A 24,051-nucleotide genomic window follows, 5' to 3' on the forward strand; every position below is an offset into this window, starting at 1 on the left:
CATTGGCAGTGACGGACGCCATTTTATTAGCAGCAAATAAGAAGCAAAATTTCCCTGAGGTAAAGGTAGAACTTCTTGAAAAAACTAAACAGAACATGCCGAACATTGAAGCAGAACACGCCAAGCGTTTGAAGAATAATTTCTCAATAATTTTTACCTTTCTATTACCAACAACATAACTTCCAATTTCATGACCACTTGCTGTTACAGATTGTGTGTATTACGGTAAAATAATTTTTTCTGTCTTCAATTCATTACAAATTAAAGTGAAGTCAGCATTGAGTCAGCATTGCTTTCGTCATTCCAATGAATAAATAAGAATTCAGAATATGCACAGAACTGTATAATATATAGTTATAGAATATTGTTCTTCTTTATAGAATAGTATATATTTCAGTATCTACCTTATTCGTAAAACAACAATGAAGAATCATCTGAACTACTTGAAATGGATTCATTTGTGCTGATTATTAATAAATTTGTATCGTTTTCTTGGTAAGTATTTTTTAGTTTTGAAGGAATAATTTCAACTAGAATTCAGCTATTCTGTTTTTAAGCTACATATTCAAATTCATATCGAGATCTTACATTTATAAAATTTTGATGTGTGGTATGTTATCAAAAAGTAATGAAGGGATAATCTATGCATATATTATTTGAAAATAAAATTTTCAAACGAAGAACATTTCATTTGGAATTCTGCGGATTTATAAAACAGGTGAGTGTTATGATTTTTATAATAAAAAATTTGCTTGTAAATATTTTTTTTTCTTATTTGATGACAATATGAAAGTTTTTATTTCAATGTAAAGAATTCTTAAAATCGTTTTCTATCCTAAGAATTCTTTATTTTCCGTTTTTTAGTTTATAATTTTTTGATAAGAATTGTTGTCAAAATACTTTTTTTGAAAAATTAAATGGTATCCACCACCTACCAATTAAATTAAATCCCACCTCCAAATATTACTATCTATTAGTATTATAAACATTTAGATCTCTTGGTGAACAGAAGTGATTTTTTTAATTACAATTTTTTTAAATAACATTTATATTCTCAATACATTATATTGTTCAAGCAAATTTGATGAGTTCTCAACCATAATTTAAAACTTTCGGTAATAATAGCAGTACCACGTGATTTTCCGGCCAATAAAAATGCGCCGACAGCAATGGAAAACGGTATCAGACCATTATGATTTTATGTTATATAGCGATAATTGAAAAGTTAGTAATGATGTTAGTTTATTTTCTGTAGAGGAATTTTAATATTTTACTTAAATTAAGGTGGAAAACACAGTCATTTCACACAGTTAGAAAAATTTAAAGAACTGATTTATGATTGATTTACATTTTGTCAAGAAATTATGAAGAAACGATATAGGGGAAGAATTATAAAATAGCTGTAAAAGGCGGCAACTTTGAAAGCAATTAAATTTATTTATTAGTGAATGTCTACTTATTTACCATATTTCGTTAATTTATTCGTTTTTATTACAGTTACATAAAAACTTGATTGTCCTTTTTTTGCAGCACCTTGTATAAAAGTGTTTCCATGTATTTGTCCAATCACTGTATTCACAGAAATATGTACCTTTATTGTTTACTGTTGTCCATTTTGACGGTTAAAATCCAAGAAAAAAGCTTTATTTACATGAATTTCGGATCACCTTTAAATTTTGTACCAAGAGTCTAATCCCAAGCATTTATGTTCTAGTAGTAAGTGCAGAAGTAGAAGAACACAAACATCAATGTTGCACTTGGGACAAAAAGTACTGCCATATGTAAATCAGCGTGTTTTTCTTAAAATACAAGATGGCCTAAGATTCCTTCTTTTGAAATAATACAAAAAAAAAAAAAAAAAAAAAAAAAAAAAAAAAAAAAAAAAAAAAAAAAAAAAAAAAAAAAAATACATATCTCAGAGTCTTACATGGAAAATGTATCCCGAAAATTTCAACAAAAATATCAGTAATATCCAACCCTGCATGATTCGTATAAAATTCTGACTCTTACATTATATCAGATGTGTTTTTATATGAGATACAGTAGCGTCTTTCTCACTTAAGATATAAAGTATGTTATTAATTCAACTAAACTTATTTGTGGTGCCTTTTTTAAGCACACTCTTAATGCGGGTTTTATTCATACCATTTTATTTGTCCCCAAAACGTTCTTTTGTGACGTATCTACCACTATGATTATTAAACATCAATTCACTAATATATAAGAAGCGTCAATTTAGTGGAACCATATGAAAAATGAAGATTGACAGGGTCGACAACACCATCCCCACACCCGCGGACGTGATATGAACTCGCCTTCATCGAAAGTTACTTCGCTGGATGGTCCACATTGACTTGCTATTTGTGCCTGCTTCTCGCTCTGCTGCTTCCAAATCTCATTTACACATAACGGGATCTATCAAAATCTCGACTGCTAACAACGAGAACTTAATGCAGCTCTCATGACAAACACTCAAAACCCGGTGAACTTAATACAGCTCTCACCACAGGCGCCCAATATCCGGTGAACTTAATACAGCTCTTCTTGTCTTTTGCAAATACGGCAACTTGTGGTATCCGTTTATCGAATTCTATGCTTGATAAATTTCATGTTTCGTTACAACCACTACGATTATCAGTTGAGTAGTAAATAGCTCCATTCAATCTTGAGGTACCTTTTGATAGATGAAGGTTGACATTGACGAAAGCCCTCCCCCCTTCCACACTTACTCACTGTACAACCAGAAAAAAATGTCCTTTCTATGAAAATATGCGTTTATTGTATATTTTTGAAAATAACAAAATTGGACAATCTTCTTTACCATATACCATTTTTCCAAAAAATTATCATTTTACTTTCTTGATTTTACACATTTTAAAAACACACAATAATAGCTTACAAGTTAAAAAAAAAGACACTCTCGTTGGCAGTGAGATCGTTACCAACTTTGTGATCATTTTGAAAGTAAAAGCTTTATCATACCTTCTCGAAGTTTTGAGGCTCCCGATGCATTGGACTCTATGTGCCTACAAAAACTATGCGTGATGACTATTAAAGTTTTTATGTGGGAATCATGCAACTTATATTTTTATAAAATCATAGTTTCATCTAAAGGACAGAAGACTTTATGATAAAAAAAAAAACGTTCATATTTGATGCACAGTGATCATAAAGTTTTATATTATTTATTAGTTGCATTTTCTTTTTTTAGAACAAAAAATAGCAGGTACTTAAAATTTTTTTAATGCAGCCACCTGATCAAACCGTCTAGAAAACCTGAAAAAACAACTTAAACCACCGGTGATGAAATCATATTTTCGAATAATGATGCATACATACAACTAACTACACACATGCATTTAGTTTTAAAAAACATTTAATTTACGATTAATTACATCAAATTGTACAGAAACATGAAAGAATTATTGACAGAAAAATATAATATAAAGTAAATCAACAAAGGAACAATATAAATAGGCAATTGAAAGTAAAACTATTTAATTCCCTTTTTAACCTACCAATTCGAAATAAACAAAGTACATTAAATACACCCATTGTTTTCAAAGAGTTCTTGTAGGTTTAGGTGTTTAATTTTCTGGATCATGAGTTGTGATACTAATTATATAGTTCAGCATTTGTGATTGTATCTACAGTGCGCAAAGGAAATAAGGCAGATCACCTGGAGTAACTTTTGATCTAATGATCGGATCTTCATGTTTTATGACTCAATCTTAAAGGTTCGAAAGGATGACTGCAATCATGCTAATTAACTAGTGCATATGATATTTAAGTTACAAAATCAGGAACAAGAACATATTTTTTTTAATGAACATACCTTTATTTTTGACGAAATTAGATTTCTGATCCCCAAAATATAGGGGGTAGCCGCAGTCTGGAAAATACGGTCCAAATAGTTTAGTCAGGAGAGCGGTCTTTATGTTAATTTTATTTCTTGCGTAATTCCATCATAGCGAGAACTTTTCAAGTGATTTAAAAATTTTTTACGCCTAACTATAAAATTCGCTTGCCTAAAGATAATTCCATGCAAAATATCATTTTTAGTAAATATTTCTTATTTTTAATTTTTTTATTTAATAATAGTAGGAAATTTTTTAATTGTGAAGTATACAATTCTTACATAATTTTAAGGAATTTAATTTTGCACGGCGAAACACAAATTTTGAGCGAAATCGGTCGAATAGTTTCTGAGAAATTGAATTTAAAAAATACGACTTTCTCAGAATTTGATTTCTCAGGAACTATTCAACCAATTTTCCTCATTTGTTCACCATGAATTTGAATTTTTCCAATCAATTTAAAATTGTTTCACTTATTGAGAAACAAAATAATAAAGATTTATTAAAATTTTTTATTTTCGTGGAATTATCTTTGGATAAACGAATTTTATAATTGTGTGCGAAAACTTTTCAATTCGTTTAACAAGTTTTGGGGACGTGGCAAAAAAAGCAAAAAGTAAGATTAACTTTCAAGGATCCGAACTTCGTCTAAATTATTAGGAACACATTTCCCAGATTGTGACTTCCCCCAATATTTTGGTGATCGAAAATTCGAATCCGACAAAAAAAAGGTATATTTATTCAGAGAAAGTACACTTTTGTGTCTGATTTTCGTAACTTAAAATAAAAAGTCTGCACCAATTAATTACCCTATTTGAGCTCTACACTTCGAACCATAAAGATTGAGCCCAAGAACGTGAAGATTCAATTATTAGATCAAAAGTTTTTCAAAAGGTGGTCCTTTTTTGTACATGGTACTTTAAAAAAATATTGCTGACAGTGGAGCATTGAATCTATTCAATTTTTGAGCTCCAGATCTTCATTATAACTGTGGAAACTTTTTATTTGAATACTAAAGTTATCTGCATGTAAACACAAATTCTCAATCCGATCATAAGAGAGATTTTGCACGACGTCACGATTTCTCAATTACACTATTTGAGCTTCACAGCACATGCGCGAAATTTTTCTGTATCGATAGATTTATTTTCTGCCCCTTAATAATGGAACTGTAATAACATGAAAAAATTTCGCACATGCGCTGTGAACTGAAATAGCGTTAGAGTTGAGAGAAACTATACGAATTCTGTATCGTCGAATGAAATATACACAGAAAAATAACGTTATTATTGTTCAATATTTACAATGCTATTTCTCTTCTCAATTTAACTAAATTAGGCTCTTTTTATCTTAAAGCTATATTTTGAAATAAATTAAAGCTATTAAAAATCCACGTTTTACAGTATTCCTATTGCTTAGATAAATGTTGCTGCAATATTGATTCCATTTATTAAATATTTGAGTTCAAGATATCTGATACTTCTGGCAACCGCAATAAACTAAATTCGACTTTTTAACTTTATTAAAAAGTTGTTTTACTTCAATTATTTCTTTTACCAATTGTAGCTACTTAGAGAGTTATTAAAGCTATGCTAACTAAATATATGTGTTTGCATTTAAAGTCAAACATCACAGATATAAATTTATTTTATACTAAATTAAATCTTTTTGATACGGTTTTATATCTAAGTATTTTATTTAAATTTCCGTAGATAATTGCCAAAATTATCTTCGTCTTTAAAATTTCTTATAAAAGTTAACGTTTTGCAGACATTCCATTTTTTTTAACTTACGCACTTTATTACTTTACTTAAATAAAAAGAGCAGTGTAAAGCTATAGTAAATTGTATTCATCGATATTTTTACTTATAAACGTAGAAAGTATATCATAAAAATCCAGCTTAACCAAAAACATCACGAAAAAAATCAGCATTAACCAAAACAAAGCTAAATATATGCCATGCACCCAATTAAAATTGAATCATCCGTTCTTTGTAATAATGAAGTATAAATTTGAAGTAATTCAACATTTTACATATTACTCAGACAAATAACATAACAGATGAAAACCATTACAAAATAACTTTTGACAAAAAAACTAAAATGACTATTTATAAATGTTTTATCAGACTTGTTTTAACATATGAAGCTAAAACATAAAGGATGGCTGAAATAGAAGAAAGAAGTATTTGCAGTTTTAGAGAGAAAATGCTTAAAACGCAAATTCAAACTGAAAGTAGTTGGAGAAAAAGAACAAATAATGAACTACTATAAAATATCTACAAAAGCTGGGTTTAATAAATTCCGTCAACATTTCACAACATAATCTGATTGCCCAACGAAAAAAAAGCCACACCAACAGGCGTTCGGAAAAGGGGTCATCAAAGACTGTCTGGAAAGAGACTTAAGCGTTCTCAAAGCCGATAAAGATGAGACAGATTGGAATAGAATTCTAAAGAAGGCCAATGCCCACACTGAGTTGTCACGCCATTGAGGCAAGAAAGAATATAGTAAAAATAGTCTTAAAAAGTTCATGTATGGCACACTTGATTTAAATACAAGTAGAATCACAACGGGCCAACCTTGAGTAACAAAAATGAAGATTTTCTTCTTATGGATTAATAATTGAGCAATTTTTTACTTCGAGATTGACGTCACGTGGTTTGCACGAAAAGAATAGGAAAAAGATGAAAAGAAAATGTAAAAGTTTTTTTTTGTTTTGTTTATACATGATTATCTTATTTCAGTTCTTAGGGTTCAGATCTTGATGTTGACCTGAATTAATTTGGAACCACGAAAAGTTACTTCACACAATTTCAGCTCCATTCTTGGTCGGTTCCTTCTCCACTACAGGATCGAACCCGTACCCTGTGTAGTCTAAAATCTTAAAGCGAGTTTTTCTTCTAAAACAGCTATAAAGAAAAAGGTGTGTACATTTATATTCGAAGAACACAAAAAGACACATACATTGATTTATACGCGATATGATGTAGCAAGAATTTTAATTTAGTAACTTAAAATGTCGTCTGCTGTAATGAATTCAGTCCTTGAGCCATTAAGAATTTGTTTAGTTGCGTGAAAATTCGATCTTTAAATCAAAACTTACTCAGGTTGTGCACTTCTAATTTTGCCCACTATACGCTACATAGAATAATAATGAGCACCATATTAATTGTTATATTCTAATCTTGAAAAGAATGTCTAACGTTAAGAATATTTTTCTTCTTCTATTATCATCGTTAAAAATGATTTCATTATATAATTCTTTATTAAAAATTATAACTAATTTTGGTCAAAAAATATGTTTTGAGATTCTATAGGCTTGTAGATTTAAGTCTGTATCGATTTTAAAAAAGAACGTAATAGTGAGCTATATGAATCCCGATAAATTGTTATATGACTCAGTCAAATAATACAATTTCATAAATTCCAAAACTGCACAATATATCGTCCAAATTCCTGAAATCTACAATAAAAGGAAAAGCATGAGTGTCTGCCTGTGTGTCTCTTTACTAAGTACAGGACCGTTTTGATTCTGAAACGGGAATAAGAAGTTATTTTAGCCCCCTCAATGCCAAACGTTGCTCAAAAATTTTAATTAGTACGTTCGGGAGGTGTATTTGAAAAATGAATTTTTCTCAGATAAGAATTAAGAATCAGGCTTGATTGGAATATAGATTTAGAATTAGTCATTGCTATAAATAAAACTTCAGACGATTCTGCTTTTTCTTCCAATTATTCAAAAGGTGACAAGAGTGATATTTATTTGCTTAATAATATATTTAATTAAAAACGAGTTTCAATGGCAAATTATTGCACGTTCTTAATAGTTAATTATTTTTTATTCGTATATTCCTCAGCTTACGGCGCACCCTCGGTTCCTATGCAGGCTGATCAAAGTGGTCACCCACCAGCTTACTGACCACAGCCAGTGATGCTGGACTTCAGTGTTCTACTCGAAACTGTGTCGTTACAATCTGTCTACTGCTGAACGAAATTTTAAAAGATATTCTATTTTATTAGAAAGAAAATAAAAAATACTTACCTAACCATGTCGTTTAAGTATTTGCTCCTCGTAGGTATAAACACCATTTCTTCTTCTCTCAGAATGCTTTTCACGATGACATCTGCTGTTTCTTCGACAGGCATCAGTGGCAACAGGCATGGAAACCTAACAAATGTTATTCTATCTATTACTGTATACGTTAATGTGAATGACAAGAGAATGTTGACTTTCCAACAATCACATAGTCGCTTTGGTGAATGTCCTATTTAATACTAATTTATTCTTTCATATTATTATAATCATTCGATATTTTAATATCTGGTGAGACTAAATTAGGAGAAACATCAGTGTTCGGAGTACCGGTTAAATGCATACTTCGCAGTGGCACTTGACCTTAAAAAACATTGATGTAGGGCATACCGGGCAAATGAATACCGATCAGTGGCACTTAACTAGACCTATTATATATTTTGGATACTTACCAAAAGGACTATATGATTGTCAACATTCACCTGTGGAAGTCAACAACCACCCATTTCGGACAGTCACAGTAACATATACACCGAAGAGCCATTACATTATGACCACCCTCCATCTATAACAATGGGCTCGCCCAGGTTTTCATGGTTTCTCGCCCAGGATCAATATTTTCATGGGGCACATTAGGACCTATAATCCTCATAGAACAATCACTGACGTCTGTAAGCTACTTGAACATAGTTGCAGACCAGGTTCACCCATTCATGGTAACAGTTTTTCCTGCATGTCATAAGGGTCGAATCGTCGAGGAACATTCCAGTGAGTTTCAAGTCATGTCTTGGCCCCCAAATTCACCTGACCTTACTCCAATAGAGCATTTGTGGTCCTACTTGGAAAAACAAAGTCGTGCTGCCATGCTACCCCCTCGCAATGTGAGGGAATTGCAGGATCAGTTGGTGAGTGCTTGGTACCAGATACCTCAGACTACCTTTCAGCACCTTGTGGAATTAATGTCACGGCGGGTGCTAGCAGTTTTGAGGGCTAAAGGTGGTCATAATGTAATGGCTCTTCGGTTTATATTATTAAAAAATAAAGAACTCATATGTTAAAAATTAAGAGACATTTTAGATTCGGTCTATTAATTCCTGAATCGCCTGACATACTTTTATGAAATTTATTACAAACATAGTTCGTATAATGCAATAAACTTACAAATAAATAATACTATTCAACTGTTTAAAGAATTTAGCGATATGTTTATTAATGTCCTTTTTTCGACTGACAGTATTTATCTTAAATTAATATATTACTGATTATTTATCTTAAATAAATATATTAATCTTAGATTAAGATATTAATCATGAGATTAATATATTTTCTTTAACCCAAAGTCAGTAATAATGTATATTATTCAATACATTTTATTTAAGATATTTTGATTTTTCTTAAGTTTTGAATTATAATTAAATTAACTATAAGTTTTTAATTTTTCATTCAGGAATATCAATTTAACGTGACAAAAAATATCCAAACTGTCATATTTTCCAACGTTTAAATCAAATAGATATGAGGTATTAATTATTTAAAAATTTAATGCTCTAAATTGTCTATTGTTTAGCATAAAGGGATAGTTATAATGGTTTTGAAAAAAAAATCTCATCATGATTAAATATTATTCCTACTCAATTGAAATACAGTTTATTGTTAATATAAAAAAAAGTGTAAAACGTCAGGTGAATTATCCTGAGGTGAAGCAAATTTCAGATGATCAATTATCCCTGTTCTCAACTAAATACTGTACACGTTTACAAACATAATTAGTAATCAAGCAATTGGAAATACTTTTAAGCAATTTAGTATTGATAGAGCCGCCGTGGCTCTGGAATTCCGTACTCGAATACCGAACCCGGCTCGCACCGACCACAGTGCTGGCGTGCAGTGGTAGACAGATCATAGGCAGGAGTCCCCTTGCCATCAGATTAACCGTGGTAGGTTTTAGTGGTTTTCCTTTCCATGTTACGCGGGTTAGTTCCATCAAAAGTCCCCCACAGAGGAAAATTTCTCCTAATACTTAATCCTGGAGTTCTTCAGGATTAGGTTCGAAATTGCAATGAGTTGAACATTAGTAGTCGTAAAACCAAAATTAAGTCGCTGTTCAAAGTCGATTATAAAATAAAATAAAATAATGTAAAATAAAAGTTACAAGGCTGCGGCATCGAACAGGGTCGTCTTAAACTCAAAATTAGATCGTCTGTTCAACGATTTGCCATTATAGCAAGTGACGACCGTCAATTTTGCCCGGATACCACGTGACAATCTCGGTAGTTTTATTTTCGTGTCAATATAATTTCAAATTTTAAATGCTATTTAAATCTTCGGTCGAGTCGTAGTTGCTCAAGGGATAGAGCATTCGCTTCTCACTGAGATGAACGGCGTTTCAATCCCATCAGCGATGCCTGGTCGTTACGAATTCCGCACCTGTCTCGCACTGACCACAGTGCTGACGTAAAATATCCTCAGTGGAAGAAGGATCATGAGTTAGAGTCCCTTTGCCGTCAGGTTAACCGTATTGGAGGCTCCCGTGGTTATTCTTTCCATGTAACGCAAATGCAGAATAGTTCTCTCAAGGCGTTCCCTACAGTGGCAAATTTCTCCCGTTTCTTGATCCTGAAGTTCCCTTGTCTTCTGGATTGGATGAAAAATTACAAGGATACGGAGTTGAACATTGGGAGCCGTAAATTTAAAATTGGGTCGGCTGTTCGACGACGGTTATACGAAAATTGGTATCGATTACTAATTGGAAACTGGTTAATTAAGTTATAGATACTGTTGCCCACGTTATGTTATTCAACTCAATAATGATAATCATGTAAATATAATCTGTAATCAACCAACTATTAATGCCTGAGTTGTGATAATAGTATTGTTGATTGATGGAACTAATTGATTTAATAAGCAATATTTTAGCTGAAACTATTTTCTTCAGATCTCTACTAAATGCTGCTAATTATATAAACATAATTAGTTACTAATCAACAATGTTTTCGGAAAATATACTAAAGTAAAATTCTAATGATATAAATACAGTGCGCATAATAAAAAACGGACCACCTTGAATAACTTTGGACCTAATGATCGGATCTTCATGTTCTAAGACTCAAACTTTATGATTCGAGTAGGTAACCTGAAATATGCTAATTAGTTAGTTCAGACGAAGTTACAAAATCAGACACAAAAATGTACTTTCTCTGAGAAAACATACCTTCTTTCATCGATAGATTCACATTTCTGACCATCAAAATATAGGAGGTTTGGATGTTAATTTTATTTTTTGAGTATTTCTCAATAACTAGAGAAATTTTAAAGTGAATTGAAACATTTTTGCACATATTTCAGGGGTCCGAAATCCAAATCAGTTCAGAAAAGGTACGTTTATTCCGAAGACGCACGTTTTGGTGTTTGATTTAGCATAACTATAAATATCGTCTTCATTAATTAATTGACATATCTCAGGTCAACTCCCTCCCCGAATCATTAAGATTGAATTCTAGAACATGAAGATCCGATCATTAGATCAAAAGTCATTAAGGGTGGTTCGTTTTTTTTTTTTTTTGCACACTATACGTTGCCTCATAACCATGCCATAGTTTGTTTTCATTGCCTAATTTTTTATTGTACAACACAATTACAATTGAAGCAATTGTAATTGTTACCTCATTCTGAATCATTCTGCTTACCTCGTTCTGACATTGGATATGAGTCCTGTTGTAATGATGATGGGATTGATGGTCGTGAGTCGTATGTTGGCCTTCTTTGCTGCATGCAGTTCCATGTACAGTGACTCCATCAGACCAACGGTTGCGTGTTTCGATGCGCTGAAACATGAAACAAACAACAAAACGTTACATGGTATAGGGCAAAATTATATATTTAGAGGGCAGTATTACAGACAAAGAATATACATAGGAGAAGAAGTTCAATTTTCATTGCCATAATGAAAACCAGTCCCCCAAGGTGAGGTGTGGTCCCCACGTACAAAGGAAAAAACAACATTTAGGGGCAGAACAATAGAGGTTATTGAAGCAGGTTTGCACTCTCCTCTTCTCCCACCCACTGCCAGAGTTGGGGAGGAGAAAAAAGTTTTTTTTTTATAGTTATTCTTGACCTGTTCTGCATTTTCACACTGTTGGTAAACAGTACTATAGTATTAATTAAAATATTTCTTTGAGAATACATTTATATCATCCATGTATGCTAACACATTTTGAGAAAGAAAGAAAGAATAAATGGCTGCTGGCGGGAAGCAGCGTACCCAACCGTGCATGAAGCATTGCCCAACAACCGATTCACAGGTAGCGTACCTTCTGACTGTAACTTTGCTCCTTATGCACATGTGCTGGATCTTAGTACAAATGGACACTCATCTGAATAATACTCTGCTAAGTACTAGTATTTAGCAGAGTATTATTCAGTTTATCACCAAGTTGTTTTTCTGGTTAAGTGTAGCACCGAGCAGTTTTCCGCGTTAGTTAAGTATTCGAGGAACTGGATTTTTTCTCCCTTCTATAGTCTTTGGTTCAGATAGTTGACAAATTAATACGAACTATTCATACTAACTCTATGTAAACAATCTTTCATTTTTTTTACTGTCGTTGTTCTATTACGTCACGCTAGAACTGCACAGTGGGCTATTGGCGACGGTGTGGGAAACATTCCTGAGGATAATCCTAAGAGAGGTCATTACAATTTTGATCCTCTGCAGAGGGTATGGCAAATCCCGCTTCAGTAGCCCGACAACCTGCTGCTGACCTTTGATAGAACAGTTTCAATGCAGCACATCCTCGGACCCTACGCAGACTGATCCAAGTGGTCACCCACTCGCACACTGACTGCAGCCAGTGATGCTTGACTTCGCTGATCTGCTATGAACCGTGTCTTAACGATCAATCCTCCCCGGGATTCAAATGTTTCGGAATATTTTACATTGCAAAACTGTTAGCGCCATTCGAAAGATAACCCTTGAAGCATTTAGAAATGGTGTCCTTTTTTTACCCCAACGAAATTCGCATTGCCCAAAATGAGAGCAGGAATTTTAAAGCTTCTTCCTTTTTTGTCAATACTATAACTTTAAAAGCGTTCTTATATGAATAACACATCCTGTAGAATGATTTCAAAATTGCTGGTATAAAAAGCTAGAAACAAGTTATTAACTTTTTTTCCTTATTTGGTCTATCAGGACTTTGTATCGGAGAAAAAGACAGGGTTTCTAAATGCTTCAAGCATGATCTTTTAAATTCTGACAACAGTTTTGACATGTAAAATCTTCCAAAACATTAGCACCTTAAAGAAAATTTGTTTACACAGAGTTAGTTAGTAGAGAAGTGTTTTTATTATTTTTCCAAACGTCTGAAGTATATTTTTAATAAAGGAAATAATTATATAAAAAAAATATAAATTAAATTATTTGTAAAATATTTGGAAAGTCACCTTTTCAAGAACAAAAAATTCTAAATCATTTAAAATATTTGTTAAACCGTTTCTTTAAATATTGTAAACACCAGAGAGTTCAATTTTAACATTTCCCCCTGTGAATTCCTTTTAAAAATTTCTCCTCTTGGAAACTTCGAACTATAATAAAATTATCTTAACGTTCCGGAGATGATTACAGCTCTCCTGTCTGATAAATTATCCGAGCGCGTATCTCAGAGAACATGGGGGTGCATTTGCGATGCAAAAAGAGGCAATTAGCATAATAATTTTTGACATTTATATTTATTTGCCCTATAGATTTATCCGATCAGTTTCGTCCGGTATCACAGGATGATCCCGGTAGCTTTTATTTTCTGCCAATAGAATTTCAAATTTTAAATGCTATTTAAATCTTCAGTGGAGTCGTGGTAGCTATGGGGATAGAGCGTTCGCCTCTCAATGAGGTGAACCATGTTCGAATCCCAGTAACGACTAATAGATACGAATTCCGCACCCGGCTCGCACCGACCACAGTGCTGACCTAAAATATCCTCAGTGGTAGACAGATCATGGGTTAGTGTTCCCTAGCCGTCAGACTAACTGTGGGAGGTTTAAATCGTTTTCCTTCAGCATGTAACACAAATGCGGGTTAGTTCCATCAAAAAATCCTTAATGAAAGCCAAATTTCTCCCCATACTTGATCCTGAAGTTCTCTTGTCTTCTGGATTCGATTAAAAATTACAAGGCCATGGAGTTGAACATTGATAACCGTACACTCAAAATTGGGTCAGCTGTTCAACAACGGTTGTAAAATTAAATAAGAAATCTTCAGGTGTTAGATATAATGATTAATCTGATTTCATCAACGTTAAGTGTAAGAAAGACCCCAAAGAAAATATTTATGAAGTCAATTGCGACATTTTTAGTTTTAATAAATAACGTTTTATTACATTTACTCACTTTATTAACAGTAGAGTTTAATTTTGTTCCCTAAAAGACAACACATTATACACATATTAAAAAGTCTTTAAATATTTTTAAAAGGTTGTATATTGTATCAACTGAATGGTGTAATAGTCAGATGCTACGATACTGTGCTAAATTTTATGGTGAAATGTACTTTAACTGACGAAATTACTAGGGTCTCAAAACAATTTTTAATGCCAAAAAATAAAAAATAAGCATAAAACTAAGTATATCTAGAAAACGTGCAGAATCCCTAATTGGATAAAATCAACTGTTACTGTAATTAAATTTCAGTTCGCTTCATAAAAAACGGAGAAGGAATGAAGGTCTGATAAATTAAATAATTAAATAATAAAATGAATGACAGAAATCGGAAATAAATAATGAAGGTCGGAGGAAACGAATTGACATAAGACGCAAAAAAAAATGAATGAAAAAAAGTTTTAAATAAAAAAGAAAGTAATTTTAAAAGCATCCTATCATTTCTTGATTAAGAGCAATACTGTTTATTCAGAAGTTTTTAGNAGAAGACAGATCATTCACTTCTTATTTAAAACATAATTATTTTAATTTTTATGAAAAAGGGGGGTAGACTAATAAAATGTACGTACTCTAAGGGGGGGGGAGTGTACGGTAATATACGAAGGGGGAGGAGGGGTTTAAAATTTCTCCATTTTTGTGTACGTACTTTTTGAACGGCCCCTAATCTTGTCTTGTAAAAAGTAAAAAGGATATCCTAATATAAATTACATTTTTATTTTCTATTGCATTTTAAATATTATGAAAGATTTAAGAATGATTTATCACAGTTTATTACGGTTTTTTAAAACTTTCTTAAATATTTTTTAACCTTTAGAGGATCATTTTTTTTTAATTATGATTTCTTTTCGTGGTGCAATTATTTATGAAGTGATAAATATTACACTTTAAGTAAAATAATTTCATTATTCTTTTTTCGACTTACGAAGGTAAAAGATAAAGAGACAATAACTCATGTTGCAAATAATTCGTAGGCATGCTTTTAATTATTTTAATAAATATTTTCGCAATAAGTTGTGAACACAAAAATGTAAATTTTCATTCGTTGTAATTTCTATAATGAAACAACCTTTGTAAGCGGACTGCCTATGAAATGAATTTATGCTATGAAATAAAATACAAAAATGTAAACTCTTTTTAACTGACCCTCTGTCTATCTTGCATGTTGAAAACTGAAAAAAAATTCATGTTTTTTGGAGGGTGTTATTGATTGCTATTGATTTTGTCAGTTGACCGTTTGTAAGTTGTTAATAAGTTGCTTATAAGTTGACCGGGAAAAAATTAGGGAAGCACCCATGTTATTATATCTAACGTTACAAAATTTCACTGAGATGGTAACTGGTTGGTTTCACTGACTTGTATTAAGTATTAAACTGAAACCTTTTGTGAGATGACTTTATGAGAAATTCAATCTTATGAGAAATTCAATTCTTTTTTCAAATAATTATACATGTAAAAAATTAAACGTTTAAATGAATATAATGTTTAGTTTTCTAATTGCATATATGTTTTCGTGAATTGGGTTTTTAAGAACTAAAGATGAATAAACGTAATAAATAAACGAATGGCAAAATATTTACATATTCGTTTTATTGAAACTAATCAGTTTGATGCTAAACTTAGGCAATAAATTGTTATTTATTCTTACTATTTATCTTATTTCTTAAAATACATTGGCCCTTCGATAAATTAAATTTCGAATTCTTATTCAAAAAAATCACTTACATTTATTTTTATTTCGATTGATATCATATTAGGTAACATAAACAAGGTGAGCAACAATCACCTTCTATAACTTGATCAACTGTCTAAATGGGTCAACAAAATTCAATGCACCTCAAACCGTCAACTTATGCAGGTTTCAATTCCTTATCAACTTGATATAAGATATGATAAGAAAAAAACCACTATTCATCATTCCTCTAAAGTTGACCTAATGTCTAAGTGGATGACTAATTCAGTGGACTGAAGCTGGTTAACTTAAACAGATTTCAATAGAAATTCATTTTTAACATGATATAAAAACTATAGAGAAAAAAAACAATGACTCATTGCCCTTTATAAGTCGACCACCTATTTCAAATTACTAATTCAGTGCATCGCAAATGGTCAACTAATATGGGTTTGAATGGTAATTTACAATTTACTTGGTATAAGAAATGATGGGGAAAAAAACCCGATTATTTAATGTCTTACCAGTAGTCAGTCATGTTAGCAACACCGTGATGTCCAGCCATGGAGGCCACTGCCACTATATGACCACGGTTCAATTCTAGCATGCGAGGCAGAAACTGTTGCAGCATCTGCAAAGAAATGCATGAATGCATGTTTTAAGCATCATCTTCGATAAAATTGACAACACAAAAGGTCCTCCAATCTAAACTAAACTCAGTAAACATAGTACACACATGCAATGCGCATGTGTGCAAACGTGCTTGAAAAATTGGGGCTGTAACAAAGCGTTCTCCCGACAAATACCATTTAAAGCTTCGGAAAAATGACAAAATTTTCAAAAAGGAACGTGAAATCGATATTTGGAAAATTATTAAAACAGTCTCCAGAGTCACGGTGGCTCAGGGGATAGAGGGCCCGCCTTCCAATGAGCTGAAACGAGTTCTAAGCGATGACTAATAGATACGAATTTTTCATCCGGCTTATACCGACCACAGTGCTGACGTATAAGATCCGCAGTGGTAGACGGATTATGGTCTAGTGTCCCCGGGCCATCAGGATAACCATTTGTGGTTTTCGTGGCTTTTCCTCTCCACGTAACGCAAATGTGGGTTAGTTCCATGAAAAAATCTTCCACGAAGGCAAATTTCTTCCAATACTTGATCCAGGAGTTCCCTTGTCTTCTTGATCGGGTTCAAAATAACAAAACAACAGAGTTGAACATTGGTAGGCCTAAACTCTGCTGTTCAACGACGGTTATAAAATAAAATATCACTTGGAAAATGCATATCATATGTTTCCAGTATGGTTTGAAAGATAATATAATTGATAAACGGTCGATTTAAAGGGCCAAATTTTAGAAATCATCGCAAATCAAAAAGTTTTTTCACCTTCGTGGAGCAGTTTTCCACCCTGCAATCTATTCGGATTGTATGTGTACGAACAGGCGTGTTATTTTCTCATGGTCATGTAGTGTAATGAGGAAAACTGATTCTAAGAAATGAATTATATTTATAAAATATCATCTTTAGGGAGCAGTTGTTCGATCATAAATAAATCTGAATATTTTAGACTTTTCCTCGTACCTATCTATCAAGATACTGAACCGGACGAGTGATTTTAGGAAGCAGGATGCATAATTACATAAGCATTTTTACTCTTTGGCGTAACATTGCTATACGTTGCCTGCGAATCCAACAAAATATCATTTCATCTGGCATGTTTTTAGAATATATCACCGATAAATATTCGAAGATTCTTCTGTGTTTGGATTCTAAACTTTCCTATAAGTTCCAAATACACATTAAAAAAAGGCAGTCATCATGTTTGCTGATGGATGGCATTATAATGTATGAAAGGATCAGCCTGCCTAGATTTGTATGACACTTTCAATAGGTTTCATACCCTACAGATCAATTGTTCTCCGTAAATGAATTTTCTTTTTAAATGAGTTTTGATCAGCATTAAACATTTGACTATGATCGAATTGCCAACTTCTTTTTTTCTTTTTTAAGTGCGTACGTTACTAACAATTGCTTTTGAAACAATATTTTCCTCTTCGAGATGCGTGTTTTTTGGTGACTGTTTTACTTTATAACCGTCGTTGACTAGCCGACCTAATTTTTTGGATCTGCGAAAACTAATGTTTAGCTCCGCGGCCTTGTTTTTATACTAATCCAGATGCTAATGTAACTCCTGGATCAAGAATTGGGAGAATTTTGCTTTCGTGGAGGTCTTTTTGATGGAACTAACCAGCATTTGTGTTACATGGAGAGGAAAACCACGAAAAGCCCCACGGTGAGCCTGACATCAAGATGAATCATGATCCGTTGAGGATATTTTACGTCAGCGCCGTGGACGGTGGAAGCCAGATGAGGAATTCGTATCGACCAGTCATCGATGGATTTGAACTCGATTCACCTCATTGAAAGGAGAACCTTCTATACCTTATAAGCCATCGCCGCAGTGGACACTGTTTTAGTAATTTCCTAGCAACGATTCCACAATCCTTTTTAAAATTTTGTTCATTTTCCCGAAGCTTTTAATGGTATTTGTTGGGAGAACGCTTTTTTACAACCCCAATTTTTCAAACACGTTTACATACATGCACCTGTCAAGATTTCAAAACCACATTTTTAAATTTTGCATTATTTGTGCATTTTATCCCCGCAATTGTTTATTTTTTCCCCCACAAATGCAACTGAGAAAAACTTCTGACGCATCTATGTCTGTTATGAACAGTCTGCAAGAAGCGGTACTTATTTTTTCTTACAGCTACACGAGTGTTCAACAATTTCCCGCTTCCTTTTAAATAAAATATCTCGACGATCTTCAATTTCAGATTCCCACTTAAAAACATTTTATTCATTTTCTTTCCATTTTTCAAAAACAAACTCGTCAAATTCATTTTCATCCACCCATAACTCGAATTCCGGAATTTTTTTTTTTGGATCATCCCTAAACGTTTCACAATAGAACCTAATTCCATTGATGAACCTAACGGTTTCATCAAAATTTTTATTTTATTTTTGGAACGCATTTCGGCACCTGTAAAATTAGTCAGTTCCGTTTAGCAAACAGAAAACTCGTTATGCAACCACATTTATACCTGGTAGAAAATATGAATCTGTTGTGATATTATTGTTTATATTATTATTTTTGAAAAAAATGTAGGCAATTACGCAAAAAACATTTCGACATAAAAAATAGCTTCTTTTTCAGTTGCTTAACTTAAATGGAAAAAAAAGGGAAGAAAGCACGATTAAAATCGACATTTAGTATCAAATATCACAACAGAAAATTATAGCCTTAATTAATTAATTCGGTAATAATAATAAATTAAACTTCTGGTAAAGAATTGTCCCGCAGTGGTAATGACACAGTTTCCAGTTAAAGACCGAAGTCAATCATCATTGGCTGCTTTCAGTAAGCGGGTGGGTGACCTCCTTGATCAGCTTACAAAACAGGGGAGCCATCCCCTATGCAGAGGATAAAAATTACGATATCATGTCCTCGGATCATCCTCAGGGTTGTTTCCCCGACCGTCGCCAATAGCCCATTGTACAGCACTAGTGCGACATAAATAAAGCACCTAACTACCTACCATTTAGAAAAGAATAATAAAGAATGCACTGTTTTAGCGCAAAATGTATATTTAAGTCCAATTTCGAATGCTTTCGAATGCAAAATCACTGTCCAACAAATTTAAAATCTCACAATGAAAACTTGGATTGCTAGACTTCCAAAATCGGTGATTTTCTTTGGATTTTCGACACGAAAGGTTGCATTTGGGTGCTGAAAATTTCGATTTTTATTAATGGTTTGCAACTTTTACCGTTGTGATTCAGAAGCTAATTTTCAGGCAGCGGATTTTCTATCAGCTCTTCTAATACATATAAAATTTTCATCGAATTCTAAGAGTTTAGCTTGGGAGTATTTCCTTGTAAGAACCCTCATTTCAAACAACATGAATGACTATTTTAACTTTCTATACGATTGCCTCATAAAATGAATAATTTGTTATTTTTAGAATAATAGTTCCAGAAATTTGATCATTCCATTAAATGAATTATGTTATTTCAGCTTACCCAAAAGTGAGCCAAGGAATTGACTTCGAAACACCTCCTAATCACGTGACTCGATAGTTTGCAGATAGGTTGTCCAGAAAACACACCAGCGTTGTTGACGAGTAGGGTAACGTCACCGACCTCTTGCTTTACCCTGTTTGCCATCCTTATGACTTCTTCCTCGTTTGTGACGTCCACCCTGTAAGAGAAGACACTCCTCCCCAGAGATCTCAGTTTCGAAGCAATGTTCTCGTTGTTCTCCTAACAAACAAAATAAGGTTTATGTTTTAAAATGGAAGTTACAGCTGTGTATAGAGCACTTACACGTATCACCCTTCTCGCTCCCGTTCTGCGCATGCTCTGTAAAGAACCGAGGTTGTTTTGTAGTAACTGCGCTGCGCAGAGCTTTAGTACATGGTGATGCGTGAGAATGTAAAATTTCTTTACCGACACTAAAGCTATACTTTTAATGCAGCAACCAAAGGTTAAAGAAACTAAACTTAACTTAAATTTAACTCCCTTATCACCATAATCACGTGATTCTCCCTTCACGGCACACCATACCATAAATGAAACGAGCTTCTCTGACTCTAGAGGTCCAAGTTCATACGTACGTATTCTAAGAACGGCACTCTCTGATTATTTTATTTTTTATTCTGTAACAGTCTTTGAACAGTTGGACCCAATTCGGGCTTACGACTACTACTCTTGAACTCCGTAGCCTTGTAATTTTGAACCCAATCCGGAAGACAAGGGAACTCCTGGATCAAGAAGTGGGTGAAATTTACCATCGTGGAAAACTTGTTGATGGAAATAACCCGCATGTGCGTTACATGGAAAGGAAGACCACGGAAACCTCCCCTTGGTTAGCCTGGTGGCAAGGAGACTCTAATCCACGATCTGTCTACCACTGAGGATATTTTACTTCAGCACTGTGGTCGGTGAGAGCCAGGTACGGATTTCGTATCGAACAACCATCGCTGGAATTGAAACCCTGGCAACCTCATGGAGAGGCGAGTGCTCTATCCCTTGAGGAATCACAGCTCAAGAATAGAATATGCTTTTGTTTATTGCCTTTTAACAAGATTATAAAAATTATTAATTTGATAGTTGTGATGGCTCAGGGGATAGAGCGTTCGCCTTCCCATGAGGTGAACCGATTTCGATCCCAGCGATTGCTGTTTGACATGAATTTCACATTCAGCTTGCACCGACCACAGTGCTGACGTAACATATCCTCAGTGCTTAACGGATCATGGAGTCCCCTCCTCGTCAGACTAACCGTGGTGGGTTTTTGTGGTTTTCTTCTCCATGTAACGCAAATGCAGGTTGGTTTCATCAAAAAGTGCAACCGAAAGCAAATTTCTTTCAATACTTCACCCTGGAGTTCCTTTGTTTTCTGGATTGGGTTCAAAATTACAAGGCTACGGAGTTGATAGTAATCGTAGTCCCAAAATTGAGTCTACTGTTCACCGACGGTTATAGAATAAAATATGAATTTGATCTATTTCATTATGATGGAACGCTCTTTATCGTATTATAATCAATGTTCATAAGTTTAGGTTTAACTCGAGATTATTAAAAATGTATTTAATTCATACAAAACTCTTCCGGTACTTACTAACGTTTCTCCAAACAATTCACTGATTCAAACCACTCTAATATAGACTTTTAAAAAATATCAGTTTAGCTTTTTGCCTTATCAGAAAATTCTTTGTTTAATAACAATGCTTAAAATTCGCAATACCGCATTTAATGCGTCCAACGGATAAAAAGTGGTCAGGCGATTCCCCTGTTGCCGTAAATGAGAATGCTTTATAAATGAAAATAAAACTGTTTTCATGAATTCACGTTTCATACGGAAGTTGTTCAGATATGTGACAAAATAATTAAAACACTTCTATACTAACTCCTTGTAAACAGTCTTTCATTAGGCGGCTTTAACAAATGGTATCATTTTTACTCACAAAAAATTCGGTTCCACAAAAAAGATTAGAGGAAGTTAATAACTTCTTTCTAGCTTTGATGCAGCCGATTTTGAAATCATTCTATTGGATTTGTATAAGAATGCTTTTTTTTAATGATGGTGGTGTATTGAAAAGGGAAATCAGCTCTTTACGCATATTTTTGGTCTACGCGAATTTCAAATTGCACCAAAAATTTGTCATGATAAATGCTCCAAAATATTTGTTAAACATAATAATAAGTTTGTGACTTGTATTAATTATTTTGGCTATAGTATGCAATTACTACACAAAATTTCGAAAACGAAAATAAAATATTTATGGAGATATAAACATTTTTATAAAACCTTGCGGTTTAAAAAAAGTTTTTGCCTTACGCTTTTTAACTATAACTGCAGAAATATTCATTAAAATTAAGCAAAATTTTTAGAGTAATTTTTGATTAATGAAAATTTTAAATTTGAAAAAAAAGACGTTAAAATTGCGAAAAGTATAAGCATTTAAAATCATCTTTGCATAATAAGCGCATAAGCATTTTTTTGTTTTTTGTTCAACAATGATTTTTTGAATTTGACAAGCAATTAAAAAATTCTATTTGAATATGTAAAAAAATTCTATCCATTTTTTAAGTAGCTTTCGCACTTTTTCTTCCTATTTCCTTTAAGAAAATTTTACTGATAAGGATGTTTCCACAAATTTTATTTTGTATCATATTACAAAATTTCATAATAAATGATAATATACCGTCCAATGATGGTCCGGACAACAAAATGCGATTGTATAAGGAAAAGAAACATGTGAAATAAAACATATTTTTACAGGGAATAGTACTGCCGATGTCATTTAAAATAAATCTAAGTTCGTAGTACAAAATATAATTTGTGAAAAGCCCCTTAAAATTCACATCTTCCTTTCCAAATTTACAAAAGCTACTTGGAAAATTCTTAGAATTTTTTTTTTAAATTTCCAGGATATTTAAATTTTTTCTTCTTCATATTTTATCTAATACGATTCGAAACAAAATTATGAAAACAAATGTATTGAATGAGCAATATGCACAGTGTGAAACGATTATTTTAAATGGTCATATCTTGCACAATTTTTAAAAATTTTTGTTTTCAAATTTTCAAATTGTATTTTTGCTATTAATTAAAAATTACTATAAAAATTGCGTTTACATTTACTGAATATTTCTGCAGTTATGATTAGAAAACTTTTTTTTATAAAAATGTCTATATTTACATTTTCTTTTGTAATGCAAAATGAAAGATTCGAATCATTTTTTGGATACAATTGATAAGTTAGAAGATTTTCGGAAAGCATATGCGATTAAAAAACCGAAACAGTGAGCTATTGCCTTTTAATTTGTTAGTTATCCTCTCTCATATGTGCAATAAATCAGCTTTCTCTCATTTGTTAGTTAATTTTTTGTAATATTTTATTTGCTTCTACAGATTTTAAAAAAAAATTAGCACAGAAAGTAAGTACAATATTTAATTGTCCCGCAGTGAACTGATCGTAAAGACACGGTTCCCAGAAGAACACTAAAGTCAAGAATCGTTGGCTGTGGTCAGTAAGCGTGTGGTTGACCACCTTAACTAGCTTGCGTAGATACTGAGGGAGCGCGGTATCGGCCCTCGTTAAACTGTTCTACCGTAAAGTGCTCGACTTCGAGTGCAGGTCGTTAGACTACCAAAGCAAGAGTGCCATCCCCTCTGCAGAGGATCAAAATTGTGATGGCATCTCTTCGGGTCATCCTAAGGGTACCCATAGCCAATTTTGCAGCTCTAGTGCGACGTAAATAAAGTAAACACCTACCTTAAATTTCGTCAGAACTATAATTTGTTTTTTCTTCCCTTATAACTTTATTTTACTTTTTCGAGCAATTGGTAGTATTTATTATGATGTGTATAGAAGTTATTAATTTAATATAAATCACAACAAAAAAATATTAATAGAAATGAAATATTAGTTTACACATATTCATAATGGAAATTTAAAATTAGAAAATGCAAATATACAAGAGATATCGA

The 24,051-nt window shown here is 32.8% G+C and overlaps 1 protein-coding gene across 2 annotated transcripts in view; it reads right to left on the minus strand.

The window, feature by feature from the left end:
• Positions 1-3,358: 3,358 nt before the first annotated feature.
• The window catches only part of LOC107438429 (short-chain dehydrogenase/reductase family 16C member 6), a 32,967-nt gene continuing 12,274 nt past the window's right edge, over positions 3,359-24,051 (minus strand). For both annotated transcript variants that reach the window (XM_071184338.1, XM_016050727.4), the window contains exons 3-7: positions 20,076-20,315; positions 16,513-16,619; positions 11,580-11,717; positions 7,903-8,028; positions 3,359-6,769 (exon numbers count right to left, since the gene is read on the minus strand). In XM_071184338.1, the coding sequence (XP_071040439.1) occupies positions 6,664-6,769; positions 7,903-8,028; positions 11,580-11,717; positions 16,513-16,619; positions 20,076-20,315 (717 nt within the window). In that variant the 3' untranslated portion in view covers positions 3,359-6,663. The remainder of the gene's footprint in view (positions 6,770-7,902; positions 8,029-11,579; positions 11,718-16,512; positions 16,620-20,075; positions 20,316-24,051) is intronic.

The sequence above is a fragment of the Parasteatoda tepidariorum genome, chromosome 8 (genome assembly GCF_043381705.1).
Source record: "Parasteatoda tepidariorum isolate YZ-2023 chromosome 8, CAS_Ptep_4.0, whole genome shotgun sequence".
NCBI classification, from domain to species: domain Eukaryota; kingdom Metazoa; phylum Arthropoda; class Arachnida; order Araneae; family Theridiidae; genus Parasteatoda; species Parasteatoda tepidariorum.